The following is a 15,388-nucleotide window of genomic DNA, read 5'->3' as shown; positions in this document are numbered from 1 at the left end:
AATAGCTATTTTTTCAAAATGCTGTGTAAATATGTACCCGATTAGGTGAATTAAAATGCAGCCTTATTAATGAGCAAAACGTTCGGATGTTAAACGCACTATTTACACGTGGTTGGGAGCAGGTGTAGATTTCTTTCGTACCAACTAACATTTGGAAAATACGAACATTTTAATGAATCCGAAAATTTACGCCAGAACCACTTTACACACGATTTACACAAGAATTCGTTCTGCTCGTGTTTCATGAATGAGGCCCATTACCTGTATTAACTGCTCCTGTTTGAACTCGTTACCTGTATAAAAGACACCTGTCCACACACTCAATCAAACAAACAGACACCTGTCCACACACTCAATCAAACAGACACCTGTCCACACACTCAATCAAACAGACTCCAGCCTCTCCACAATGGCATGCACAAGGCTGGGATGGGCTACAGGACAATAGGCATAAGCTTGGGGAGATGACAACAACTGTTGGTGCAATAATTATTAGAAATTGGAAGAAGTTCAAGATGACGGTCAATCTCCCTCGGTCTGGGGCACCATGCAAGATCTCACCTCGTGGGGCATCAATGATCATGAGGAAGGTGAGGGATCAGCCCAGAACTACACGGCAGGACCTGGTCAATGACCTGAAGAGAGCTGGGACCACAGTCTCAAAGAAAACCATTAGTAACACACTACGCCGTCATGGATTAAAATTCTGCAGCGCACGCAAGGTCCCCCTGCTCAAGCCAGCGCATGTCCAGGCCCGTCTGAAGTTTGCCAATGACCATCTGGATAATCCAGAGGAGGAATGGGAGAAGGTCATGTGGTCTGATGAGACAAAAATAGAGCTTTGCGCTCTAAACTCCACTCGCCGCGTTTGGAGGAAGAAGGAGGATGAGTACAACCCCAAGAACACCATCCCAACCGTGAAGCATGGAGGTGGAAACATCATTCTCTGGGGATGCTTTTCTGCAAAGGGGACAGGACGACTGCACCGTATTGAGGGGAGGATTGATGGGGTCATGTATCGCCAGATCTTGGCCAACAACCTCCTTCCCTCAGTAAGAGCACTGAAGATGGGTCGTGGCCTAGCCTGGGAAAACCCAGACCACTTCCGGCAAATTAAGATTTGCTCTGCAAGTGGGTCTGGCAAAGAGCCCATTGAAACCCATTTCCAATCCGTCGAAATCGCGGCACCAATCAGAAACGTTGGGGCGGGCTTTACACGATGACGACAGAGCAGCGACGGTGACGCAGATTTTGTACAGAGATGGATGGACAAAGTATAGACAGAATAGCGCACGGGAGCACATGCACAAAACAGTTTTGTAAAATTATATATCAATCATTTTTATTTGATCATATATCATTTTACAAAACTGTTTTGCGCATGTGCTCCCGCGCGCGCTATTTCAGTCACAACACTGCAATCAGAGGACGCGCTGAAACCATCAACTCTCGATGCTGTTCTCTTCATTCATAACTCGTAGCCGACTGAGAAGGATATATTTGTGTAACTAGTTGTGCAACTGCGCAAACTTTGTTTTGAAGTTTAATGCTTGAGTTCCAGAGGAATTTGTGACTGTGTTCCTGTTCAACCACATCAAAGTTTCGTAGTAAGTCCGTGCTTTTTCTCTTTTTTTCTCTTGTTTGCTGACTGGTGAGGGGGCCGCAGTGCCGTAGTGAAACGGTGTTTGTACATGTAGCCTATTTTTTAATAATAGTTGTAAGCAATCATAAAATACAGCATATGAAAAAAAATATGAAAAAAAAAGGTGAGAAACGGACCTCGGGTCGGGCTTAAAATATAACCGTAGTGTTCGGGTCGGGTGAGGTTAAATTATTTCGGGTACGGGCCGGGTTCGGGCTTAAGTTTTAAGCCCCTGCAGACCTCACTGCCATAGACGCATCGTTTCACTATCTTGCTGAAATCGCAATGTTTGACGGAGGTCCTTCTCCGTACAGTTGCTGAGCTAGGATTGGACGAGAACCGTTCGAGGGCGGCGTTTTGCGACTCAGATGTTTCTCCGTCACTCTGATTGGTTTTAGATCTATCCAATTGCGCCCAGAGCCATTTGAGCGACGTCCGTTGGTGACGCCCCTGTGGAAATGAATTGTCTATGGAGCTTTGCCAGACCCTAACTCAGTTACAACTGAGAGTGGTCTGGGTTTTCCCAGGCTAGTCGTGGCCAGGAATGGGCAGTATTTCAGATGTATTTAAAATGCGTATTTGAAATACAAAATACTATTTTGTATTTTAAGCCTTTGGAAAAAATCAAATGTAATTTGTATTTAAATACATTTAAGATGAGTATTTTTGTATTTTCAAAATACTCAAAATACTTTGAGCCAGTTAACCTCTTTATCAGAGTGCTGTTTTCGTGCATCAACTAGTTCAGACCAGACCGGATTTGGACATCTTGAACCAGTATCCACTTATTAGACAGCTGTTTGTGAGGTTCAACACAATCATTCCCTCTTCAGCTCCCGTAGATCGCTTGTTCCCTTTCAAGAACGGTCACTTCGTATTGCGTAGCTAATACGCAGTGGGAAACTCCTTTCCTCGAGAAATATTGAAGCCTATATTTTAAAACGCAGTGCAGCTGCACAGCGAACACAGTAGAGTGTCCAGCTCACCCATTGGCTGTGCTGCGGCAACTGCACGCCCTATGGCGAAGCGCCTCTGATGCGCAAACCAATCAGGTGACTTGGCACCAGAGCACGTCAGAGCCCGCCAGAATGGGCGGGTCTTATGCTATAAAAGCCCATTATTTCGATTTGGCACCCTTGCCCCGACTTATGGGCCCTCCATGTGTGGCCCCTCAACGGGTATCCTGGGACCTCCCAGAAAAGGTCTTGAATACCATCACTGAGGCTAGAGCACCGTCTACCAGCCGCCTCTATGCTCTGAAGTGGTCAGTATTCACCACCTGGTGCACAGCTAGGGACCTCGAGCCCCAATCATGCGAGGTGTCAGTGGTACTCTCCTTCCTACAAGAGCTTCTGGATGCGGGTCTCTCCCCATCCACCCTCAAAGTGTATATGGCAGCCATAGCAGCTTACCATGCTCCTGTGGCTGGCCAGTCACTGGGGAGAAACGACCTCGTCGTTCGTTTCCTCAAAGGAGCCAGGAGGATGAATCCCCCAGGCCCCCTTCTATACCGGCTTGGGACCTCTCCACGGTCCTTGGGGCCCTGAAGGGTCCCCCGTTTGAGCCGCTGCAGTCGGCTGATCTTAAACCACTTTCGCTGAAAACTGCTCTGCTGCTGTGCTGGCCCTGGCATCAGTCAAGCGAGTTGGAGATTTGCAGGCGCTCTCTGTTAGGCCTTCCTGCTTAGAATTTGGGGCCAAAGCATGGTTACGTACCCAAGGTGCTCAACTCCGTTCAGAGCGCAGGTTATTACATTGTCAGCACTTCCACCCTCGGAGAACGGAGTGTTCTGCACCGTTTAGGCAGTCAGAACAGCTCTTTGTATGCTTCGGCGGTCGCACCAAGGGGTTACCGGTCATTAAGCAGAGACTGTCCAGATGGATAGTAGACACCATCTCTCTGGCCAGGTTTGTCCCATAGGCGCTAGAGCCCACTCTACAAGAGGCATGGCCTCTTCGTGGGCCTGGTCCAGTGGTGTGCCAATTCAAGACATATGTGCGGCTGCCGGCTGGTCCTCGCCGTCCACATTTGTTAGGTACTATAACATGGAGGTACCTTGCCTGCAGGCTCGAGTCCTCTCAATATGATAATTAGACCCGACGGTGTCCAGTCTTATCAGTCTAACATGATTACTGTCCATAAGCACAAGTTGTCCTAGGACTATCTTAAAAGAACGAGCCTGGTTCAGGCGTTCCAGCCCCTCTTATTATGGGACCCGGCTTGTGTCCGGTCCCTGTCCTTGTGAGGGTTTATTATGGCTTGTTTCTGTGAGCCCCGGGATGCTTTCCTAGGCTCCAGTCTGTTGGAGCCAGTTGCTAAGGGTGCGGCGTGTTACATTGCGTCCCCACTGCGTATTAGCTACGCAATACGAAGTGATCGTTCTCGAAAGCGAACGTACTCGGTCTTCAATCGATTTAAACCTGATGTTATGGCAAAATAATGGGCTTTTATAGCATAAGCCCTGCCCATTCTGACGTGCTGTGGCGCCAAGTAACCTGATTGGTTTGCGCATCAGAGGCGCTTAGTACCTGCCTCCAAAAATTAACTATCTGACGCCTCGTCGATAGTGCCATGCAGATGCCACTGATCATTAACACTGAAAGCTGCTACATGGCACTTTGCGCCTTCATGCTTGGAAATTTTATTTGACATGGTCTGCCATCTTCTTATTCCTTGTGTCCATGCCATGTTGTAGCTTTTGTAACTGCGGTCTGCAAATAACCATTATGGTTCACAATATGCAGTGTCAAGCTTAGGCGTTAAGCTTAGATCTCGGTAGCTGAATACCACCTTTTGTTGTGGTGGAGTACGGAAAAATCGTAGAATACATTGGATCTCGAGGAAAAGGACCGGGGGGTTTGCATGAACCTTGCGACACAATGCAATGCTTTACTAGCCCATCTGTTAGTGTGTCTGGATAGTTTCCTTTATCTGTTGGGTAACCCGCTGACATATTTCCCGCCGAATATCCAGCTTTTGTCTCGTCTGCGACTGCTTCTTCGCTCCCCGACTCTTGGCACCTCATCAAGCTGTCAGCTGCATTGTTGTTCTCATCCAAAGACATGCAACTGCTAATATTAGCTGACAAAACTTCCCTCTCACCTTTGACATCGTTGTTATTCGCACTAGGTCGGCACAAAAAACTGTCTATTTTGGGTAGGTTTTGTGTCGCGACTAACTTCACCTCTCTTTCCTCTTTAATGCCCCACTTTTTTGTATTTGTCCATCCTGTAATGTTCAATTAGCTAGCCGCTAGTAACCTCTCACATAGTGTTTTTAATTTGGCGCAACGTCATATAAAAAATTACGCCGTAGTTCTACGGCAGCCGCAGGGTGCAAAAAATAATAAATGCACACAAGAAATTATGGAGAAATTAGACATTACGGAGAAACAAGAAATTACTACACATACAAAAGTATATTTATTGTTGCCACCAATTAAAAATTAATTTCCTCGTTTTAATTAAAAGTTCAGGACTGGGGACTGGGATGGCCAGCATGTTTGGATCTTCCAACAGGACAGTGATCCAAAAACAAACATCAAAATCAAAACAAAAATGGGTCACTGAGCACAAAAGCAAGATCTGCAATGGCCATCCCAGTCCCTGGCCTGAACCCTATAGAAGATGAGTGGAAAACTGAAGAGAAGAAGCACCAACATGGATCTGGGAATCTGGAGAGATTCTGTATGGAGGAATGGTCTCTGATCTCTGGTCAGGTGTTCTCCAAACTCATCCGGCATTATAGGAGAACACTCAGAGCAGTTATCTTGGGGAAAGGAGGTTGCAAAAAGTATTTAATAAAAGGGGGCAAATAATTGTTCCCAACGTGTTTTGGAGAAAAACATTTATTTCAAACCAAAAATGTACTTGTTTCTTTATTGTTAACATAAAATATAATGGATTAAAAAAATGACAAATATCGATTTATGACAGAAGAACCTTAACCCCAAATTCATAATTAACAATAATAAAATAGTTTATTTGATTATTCTTTCATAATTTACAGAGAACAGCAGGGCTGCCAACTTTTGAGTTTGTATATGGGGGGAAAAAAACCTTGCATCACAATAAGTTGTGATTGTCAAAACATTTGGTAACTTATTTTTATTAAGTTTACTGACAACATGTTACAATGTTTAGCTGCATGGTTACAATTACTGGCAGGTAACTATGTATTATTGCTTGACATCTTGATTCAATATCGATTCATTTTGATAATTATTATTTACAGTAGATACATGTTAAAAAATAAATCACTAATGCTGTAAACATAGAGAGCCCTAGGCTATTTTTATTAAAGGTTAAAAATAACAACTTAAATGAAATATAATGCGTTCTTTATTATAATTACAACTTTATAATATTTTAATGATATAAGTAAAAATATATGTAGCCTAATATAGTGGACATATTTAACAAAACTCTATAGCTAATTTTTCCAGCCTATAAATGGTCATTAAATTGCTTTCCTGATGTAAATGTAACTTCTGTGACATTGTTCTAGCCGACCTGATTTATTGACTTCTTACCGCGGTTGAAAAACACTGATTGATCCGAGGCATACATTTCGGTAAGTTCGGGTTTATAATAGTAAAGAAGAGTTAGAGTTGATCGGGTCACGTGCCGCTTGAACTGAGGCGCTACAGAGATCTGTCACTTCGCATTTACAAGCGCCAAAACGGTATTATTGTTTGAATTGCGTAATAAAATTGACAGAATCTGAGAGCTGATAATTTATTTTATATCAAAGTAACCTGCTCGGTCTTGTCTGTCGTTGTCAGTGTCCTCTTTGCTCCGCGATTTTTTTCTGCGTGAGAAAATGGATGTGTGGCGTGAGCGTGTGAAAGGGGCCAATTGCGTGAGCCTCATGCTCAATGCGAGAGAGTTGGCAGCCCTGGAACAGTGTTGTAAATAATACAAAAACACCCAAATAACTAATAACGTGATTATTGTTACAGATGATAATACTTTTATCAAATTAAAACTTTAAGCTAAATTGAATATGAACAATTAATGATAAAACAAACCACATCATTTAAAATTCCTAGTAAAATTTCAATTATGAAACACAAGTATACATTTTTTTTATGTTTTTACATTTGCTCAATTTTAAAGGTTTTGGTGAAACCCAAATTGTAATCCTGGGCTAATTTCTTTTTCTTGTCCCCTCACACACCCAAATTTAAATCCTGGGCTAATTTCTTTTTCTTTTCCCCCCACACACCCAAATTGAAATCCTGGGCTAATTTCTTTTTCTTTTCCCCCTCACACACCCAAATTGTAATCCTGGGCTAATTTCTTTTTCTTGTCCCCCCACACACCCAAATTGAAATCCTGGGCTAATTTCTTTTTCTTGTCCCCCCACACACCCAAATTGAAATCCTGGGCTAATTTCTTTTTCTTGTCCCCTCACACACCCAAATTGAAATCCTGGGCTAATTTCTTTTTCTTGTCCCCTCACACACCCAAATTGTAATCCTGGGCTAATTTCTTTTTCTTGTCCCCCCACACACCCAAATTGTAATCCTGGGCTAATTTCTTTTTCTTGTCCCCCCACACACCCAAATTGAAATCCTGGGCTAATTTCTTTTTCTTGTCCCCCCACACACCCAAATTGTAATCCTGGGCTAATTTCTTTTTCTTGTCCCCTCACACACCCAAATTGTAATCCTGGGCTAATTTCTTTTTCTTGTCCCCCCACACACCCAAATTGTAATCCTGGGCTAATTTCTTTTTCTTGTCCCCTCACACACCCAAATTGTAATCCTGGGCTAATTTCTTTTTCTTGTCCCCCCACACACCCAAATTGTAATCCTGGGCTAATTTCTTTTTCTTGTCCCCTCACACACCCAAATTGTAATCCTGGGCTAATTTCTTTTTCTTGTCCCCCCACACACCCAAATTGAAATCCTGGGCTAATTTCTTTTTCTTGTCCCCTCACACACCCAAATTGTAATCCTGGGCTAATTTCTTTTTCTTGTCCCCTCACACACCCAAATTGTAATCCTGGGCTAATTTCTTTTTCTTGTCCCCCCACACACCCAAATTGTAATCCTGGGCTAATTTCTTTTTCTTGTCCCCTCACACACCCAAATTGTAATCCTGGGCTAATTTCTTTTTCTTGTCCCCCCACACACCCAAATTGTAATCCTGGGCTAATTTCTTTTTCTTGTCCCCTCACACACCCAAATTGTAATCCTGGGCTAATTTCTTTTTCTTGTCCCCCCACACACCCAAATTGAAATCCTGGGCTAATTTCTTTTTCTTGTCCCCTCACACACCCAAATTGAAATCCTGGGCTAATTTCTTTTTCTTGTCCCCCCACACACCCAAATTGTAATCCTGGGCTAATTTCTTTTTCTTGTCCCCCCACACACCCAAATTGAATTCCTGGGCTAATTTCTTTTCCTTGCCCTTGCTTCCCCGGGCCAAATTGAAATCCTGGGCTAATTTTTTTTTCTTGCTTGCTTTCAATGTTGAAGTCTGAAGCTGAAGAAAGAGAACAGACACAGACATTAAAGGGATACTCCACAGTTTTTTCATATTAAACTGTTATTCTCTTAACTAAGACGAGTTGATACATACCTCTCTCGTCTCAGTGCGTGCACTAAATCGGCGAAACTTTGTTAGCAATTATCTTAGCCCAGTTCATTCAATAGGGGCCAAGCAGAGAAGCTACCAAACACCTCCACGTTTTCCCTATTTAAATACAGTTACTCGAGTAGTGTAACTCGACCTAGGACGGTGACACAAAACAAAACGTTGCGCTTTTCTAAGCGTGTAAAATGGATAACTATATTGTATGGCGGAATACCATAGCAAGTGCTTGGGAGCACTTCGACTTGGCGCAGTAATATCTTCTGGGAGAGGGAGCGGGGGCCGGTGAGAGGATTTTTCACGAGTGAAGATATTACTGCGCCAAGTCGAAGTGCTCCCAAGCACTTGCTATGGTATTTTACACGCTTAGAAAAGCGCAACGTTTTGTTTTGTGTCGTGTCACCGTCCTATGCTTGGCCCCTATTGAATGAACTGGGCTAAGCTAAGTGCTAACAAAGTTTCACCGCAAGACAGAGCGATTTAGTGCAAGCACTGAGATGAGAGGTATGTATCAACTCATCTTAGTTAAGGGAATAACATAGTTTAATATGAAAAAACGGTGGAGTATCCCTTTAAGACAAATAACCACAGAAATAATTGCTGCGTCTGTCATACTCACGTTTACCAACATTGTCCTGCATCTTCTGTGAGACACTGGGCTTCAGGTTGGTCAGGTGATCTGTGAAAGTGATCGGCACACTTGGACTGGGGTCTGGATCTGGAATATATTGGGCTCTGAAACAACATTCAAGAGTCAGACATGGTGCTCACCGAAAAAGGATATAGGATAACTTTAGGATTCTTGACTCAATTTTTAGAACCCTTTATGCCAAAACATTTCTAAGGAGAAATGTCTTAACATTTTACTCTTATGTTTAATTGGTTATTTAAATTTTTAGTGATAAAGTTTACAAGCTGTTAAATGGATGAATGAATGAATGAATGAATGAATGAATGAATGAATGAATGAATGAATGAATGAATGAATGGATTAATTCAAACTAAATCCATAAAACTATGGGATCCTCTACAAGGTTCTATATACAGTGATGTGAATAAGTAAGGACACCCATGCTAAAGTTGCCTAAAAAGAGGAATAAAAAAATAATCTTTTGGAAATTGATCTTAACGCCTTAATTTAAAAAATGAGGAAAAATCCAACCTTTAAGGACACCAATGGACTACTTACACAACTACTTCTGCGTTCTACTTATTACATATCGTGAGTTTCCGGTTAGAGCGTTCAGCGCACCTCCTTACATGAGAATGCAGATTATCACTACGTTTTATGGATGCCAATTGATTAAAACAATGAATAATGATCTCTGTATTAATTATCTTGAGCCTGCTGAAATGCCAGTCAACTTCTTTGAATATTAATCAAGCATTTTGGGCATGAACATGTAAAGAGTAAAAAGATTGACATTGAAAAAATTTGGAACTGGTAGAAGAAATAACCAATGCTATGGATAAGAAATATGTTACTGTAAGTGTCTTCGTGGACTTGCAAAAATCGTTCGACACCTTAGACCACGAAATATTATTGAGTAAATTATATAAATATGGTATAAGAGGTATAGCTCATCAGTGGGTCAAAAGTTATTTAAAAGACAGAGAGCAGTTTGTTGAAATCAATAGCATAAAATCAAGAAATTGTCCAATAAATTGTGGTGTACCCCAGGGATCGGTACTAGGTCCAGTACTTTTTCTTCTTTATGTGAATGATATAGCAAATGTTTCTAAGTTACTAAAATGTATTTTGTTTGCGGATGATACTACTTTATTTTATGCTGGCAAAAATATAAATGAGGTATTACAAGTTGTAGAGTTTGAGTTTGGGAAAATTATGAGATGGTTTAACGCAAATAGACTGTCTTTAAATATCAGTAAGACAAAATGTATGATTTTTAGTTGTATAAATAAGGATTTAGATGTAGCATTGTCAGTACAAGGAGTACAGATTGAAAGGACTCATGAGTTTAAGTTTTTAGGTGTTGTGATTGATGAGCAGTTGACATGGAAATTCCATATTGACCATGTTAAATCTAGGGTATCCCAAATTATAGCCGTGTTACATAAGGTAAAATAATCTGTTAATAAATGTGCCTTAATTTTGTTATATAATTCATTGATTGTTCCACACCTGACTGTGGCGAGCAGGACGAGGTCGAGGGACGTGAGAGCGGCACGAGACCGGTGCGTCGCGCAGGTGTCGGTCATCATTAATCACGCCACCGGTCTCGCGCCGCTCACGTCCCTTGACCTCGTCCTGCTCGCCACACTGACCTATTGCATTGAAGCATGGGGAAGTGCAAACAAGACTTATATAGAACCTGTTTTTAAATTACAAAAACGTGCCATTCGTGTTGTAAATGGAAGTGAATATAGGGCCCACACAAATCCAATATTTAGACAGTTAAAAACGTTAAAATTCAATGACTTATTAGAATATAGCCTTCTAAAAATAATGTATAAAGCTCATCTGAAAACATTACCGGATAAATTGCAAAATAGATGTATCAAGAGAGTTAGTAAATTCAATTTAAGAGGAACTGAAGTCTTTCAGAAACCCGAGTTTAGAACAAAATTAAAGGAAAGATGTGTCTCAATACAAGGTGTCAGTCTGTGGAACAATCTAAATAGTGAAATTAAAACATAGTTTTTTGTTTTTAAGAAGAGTGTAAAAGCATTACTAATAGAAAAATATAATGCATCAATTTAGCAGGAAATGTGATATTTGATTTATGTCTTTGTATATGTGTTGCAAAGTAGACGTGTGTTGTAAGCGCACCTCTTTGGAATTGTAATTTAACTTATGTTGATAAGGGGCAGATATTATAAGTTTATCTTCTTTCTGCTCCTTTTCATTTCTTTTTCAAAAGAATGAAATAAAAATATAAATGAAATGAAAATTAAATGAAAAAAATGACACAGAATGATTAAAATATTTAATCCAAATAAATAAATGTTTGTGGTTCGTGCTGATGTTATTCCTCTGTTCTCACACACTTCAGCGTCACAGTCACTATAGTGTAGACGAGCACTGACACCCTGTGCTGAAATAATGCGTATTTTTAACAGCCGCAGCTTTCTCAGATTGGCTGGTTTGGATTAAATGAGTTCCGATGAGTTTGAAAAATTCTGCACACAGTAAACATCAGAATATCCCTTCTCCTGTCAATAAAAATGTCCAGATTTTTAAATCTTATTGCAGACACTCATTTTAGGTGGCATTTGTTCAACTCATTGACCAGAGTCCATTAAAAGTAAACATAACCGGAAATAAGTGATATGTATTGTTTTCAAACGGAAGTGCGTCACGAAGTTCAGTGCAAGTGGTCCATTTTCTTTGTGAATGAATAATGTATCGCAAATAAATAAATGTTCTTCCTTAAAATACAGGGTGCATAAGTCAGGACACCCCTATGTTAAATTCCCATAGAGGCGGCAGATTTATATTTTTAAAGGCCAGTTATTTCATGGATCCAGGATACTATGCATCCTGATAAAGTTCCCTTGGCCTTTGGAATTAAAATAGCCGCACATCATCACATAGCCTTCACCCTACCTAGAGATTGGCCATGAAATAACTGGCCTTTAAAAATAAAAATCTGCCTGTCTCTATGGGAATTTTTTATTCCTCTTTTGAGGCAACTTTAGCATGGGTGTCCATATTTATTCACATCACGGTATGAAGCGTCTGACGGAACCCTTTAATATTCCATATAGAAGCTTTTCTTCTAAGAGTGATGATTGAGTTCAGAAGCACAGAGACAAACACAAACCTTTGCAATGTGGCCTTAAAGTTCTGTAAAGAAAAAATAAAGAAATACAGGCAAACTGAGTTAGTCCTAAATCTCTGAAATTGACATTCATATCATTGGAGAATAATGGAGATGAATTGACACCTGCAGGAATGAAACATCTTCAGCCTTCATCTGCTCCTCGATGTCTCTGATTGTGATTGTGAGAGATGAAATCTGTTTACTCGTCTCCTCAATCTTCTCCTTCATCATCTGACTCCTCTTCTCCTCTTCCTCTCTCAGCGCTGTTATTCTGGCCGCTTCTTCATCATGTAAAAGCTGGCGACGTCCCTCAAACTCTTCTTTAATCTGAGTCTCTGTGTCTTGAGCGTGAACCTGAAATTAGAGACACAACAATATTGGCCAAACTACATCTACATCAATCTCTACACTTCCAGAACTGCATTAATCTCATTGTTCATTTCAAACCTTAATATCTTCAGCAGTTTTACACAGTTTCTGTTCACGAGTCACAGATGTTCTCAGTTCCTCCTGTAAGCGTTCCAGTGAAGCTTTGAGTATCTCCTGGAAGAAGAAACAACAAAAACAGTGTTTATTGTTGAATTAATTTTATTTGTTTTTTGTTGTTGTTGCCCTTTTTCATTTATTATAATGCAGACAATGGTGGGAATGGGATATATTTGCACTGACAGATGCACTACTCATTTTTACATATTAATCAGATGATGCACTAAACCGAAATATTAAAAACAAACAGATAATTTTGTGACTTTTTTAAAAGGATTTTTTGGTAACACTTTACAATAAGGGTGCACTAATAAGCATTAATTCATGCTTAATTAATGCACAGATAATACTGATTTAATGTATTACTAATGATTATCTAAGCTATTCATTAATGATTGCCTCATTAGCAACTAATGAAGAGTCTGTCTGGTTAATATATTAGTTCATATATGAATTGTTAGTAATTAAATATGTAATTGTGGATTAATTCCATAATCACTTATTTTATTAACTAATAGTGTTAATTAATTGATTAATTACCACAATGAGCCAAATATGCATTAATACATTATTAATTACAGCATTAGTAGTGTGTCAATTACTACAATTACTAGATGATGAGTTAATAATGATGTGCCTCAATAAGTACAGTCACAACATAATGATTGTTAGCTAATGATTAATTAATCATTAATGACCATCACTAGAGTTTATAAAAGCTGTTTATTAAACACTGGTTTCCAAAAACATTGTAGTAATTGACACACTACTAATGCTGTAATTAATAATGTATTAATGCATATTAGTTTTCCATCTGGAAGTTGAAATATAAGGCTTAGGCTCATTGTGGTAATTAACAAATTAATGAACACTATTAGTTAAAAAAATAAGGTATTATGGAATTAATACACACTTACATATTTAATTAATAACAATTAATATATGAACTAATATATTAACCAGACAGACTCTTCATTTGTTGCTAATGAGGCAATCATTAATGAATAGCTTAGATAATCATTAGTAATACATTAATTCAGTATTATCTGTGCATTAGTTAAGCATGAATTAATGCTTATTAGTGCACCCTTATTGTAAAGTGTTACCGATTTTTTTTCATGTCTTATTTCTCTCTCAAATTTGTAGGCCTATTGCTGTAATGCAGAAATCATTTACTCATTATCTATAATGTAGAGAGAACTCAAAAATGAAGGAGAGCTGGATCCAAAACAGTGAATTTTCTTAACAGAATAAACAAAAACAAATCAAACACGAAGAACAGAGAACCAGGAACAGAATGAGCTCAACAAACATTACATCCCAGAAGCACAAGACTCGACAAGGAGCACTGGGGTTTAAATAGTTTAAGACTATCACCCGCAGGTCTCCTGTCCTTGTGAAACTAGTGAACATGACGTGATTGCCCTTGAACATTCAAGTTTATGAACATTAAAATACTTTAAAACAACTACAACAATGTCTTTAACCAAGGTAACATTAGCCTGAAATATGTAAACAAGGCTGGACCACTAATCCTAAAATATTAGCAGATTTGTATCGTTTAAAAACAACACTGCTGTAACTACATACACATAGTGAATTCACAAGTCGGTGTATTATATAATTATTGTAAATCAATGCTTTTATTGACTACAAAGTACCAAAAAGCACGGTTGTGACTCTCTATTAAATTGCCGTAGCACTTCCTGGAACTATCTGAACCGAATCACGTGACGATCAAGCATTTTGAATTTTCGAAAGGAAAAAACTTTTAAATATGTCATTTTGATGATCAAAGATGAGTTAAAGGATAAAATGATTGACTACAGGGGGACTAAGAGATAAAACAATTTGAATTGTTCCTGTGTAAATATAGGCTAACCCACACGTATTTTTTTTTCAGCATTATTTGTCAAGATGAAATTGTCTATCAATAATCATTGATATTTGATTTATTATTTAAATGTTTTAAACATCATCTGACCTTCTTGTCCGCGACAGCTTCATCTACAGGACAGAATCTGTGGTCGGTGTGTTTTCTGGAGTCTCGACACACCACACACACGGGCTGTTGATCATCCAGACAGAAGAGTTTGATAGTCTCGTTGTGAACACTACAGACTCCAGGTCCAGATCTCTGTCTCTCCTGTTGAAAACTCTCGCACAAGTTCCTCAAAGCCAAATTTACCGGAGGATGGTCATTTGAAGATGTTTTTCGGCAAACCGGACATTCTTTAAAGGTTTTATTTTCCCAAACCCCCTGAATACAGCTTGAACAAAAACTGTGGCTACACGACAGAAGAACAGGGTTTATAAAAATGTCACAGCACACCGGACAAGAGAAGTCCTCCTCTGCAAAAGATCTAGACGCCATGTTTCATAGTTGCTTAGAAATGAATCTCAAAGTAAAGTTTCACTTTCAGTTTCAGAGAGGCAACCAATAGTAAGCTAGTCTTGAAAGCACGAGATCAGAGCGTCTCTAAAGCCACGCCTCCTCCAAAACACATGACCGTATCATGCATGCAAAAACTATTTTTGCCGTATAGGGTCGAGTGGGGGAAAACGCCCCCACCTGTTTTTCCCAAAATAACCATTAGAGAAAGTCAAGATACATTTTTACTGTTCCTATGCACTACGTTGACAACGATATACACATCTCTATGGAGAAGCTGACACAGTGACGTATTTGAAGAGAAGAGGATTACATGATAAGTGCTATAATTTTCAGATATTAGTAAACAAGTGTTTAAGAGAATATTGTTCTGCAGGATATCTCAGTGATGATAGATGAATAGTGAAGTCTGTAGTTTGAGAGCATATGTTATTTATAACTAATATAATTATATTTAAAAAAATGTAACATTTTTTTAAAAGTC

General features: G+C 39.6%; 1 protein-coding gene across 2 annotated transcripts in view; it reads right to left on the bottom strand.

Annotated features, from left to right (window-relative positions):
* The window catches only part of LOC306984794 (uncharacterized protein), a 73,639-nt gene extending 58,614 nt beyond the window's left edge, over window positions 1-15,025 (bottom strand). The window contains exons 1-6 of one of the 2 annotated variants that reach the window (XM_079586495.1): window positions 14,497-15,025; window positions 12,474-12,569; window positions 12,150-12,380; window positions 12,027-12,049; window positions 8,861-8,976; window positions 5,471-8,133 (exon numbers count right to left, since the gene is read on the bottom strand). In XM_079586495.1, the coding sequence (XP_079442621.1) occupies window positions 6,887-8,133; window positions 8,861-8,976; window positions 12,027-12,049; window positions 12,150-12,380; window positions 12,474-12,569; window positions 14,497-14,886 (2,103 nt within the window). In that variant the 5' untranslated portion in view covers window positions 14,887-15,025 and the 3' untranslated portion in view covers window positions 5,471-6,886. Of the gene's footprint in view, window positions 1-5,470; window positions 8,134-8,860; window positions 8,977-12,026; window positions 12,050-12,149; window positions 12,381-12,473; window positions 12,570-14,496 lie in introns of those variants that run through there. The other variant, XM_079586496.1, reaches the window with a different exon arrangement.
* Window positions 15,026-15,388: the final 363 nt, after the last annotated feature.

The sequence above is a fragment of the Phoxinus phoxinus genome (assembly GCF_949152265.1).
Source record: "Phoxinus phoxinus genome assembly, chromosome: 17".
NCBI classification, from domain to species: Eukaryota; Metazoa; Chordata; class Actinopteri; order Cypriniformes; family Leuciscidae; genus Phoxinus; species Phoxinus phoxinus.
This window is presented reverse-complemented; position numbering and strand designations above follow the sequence as displayed.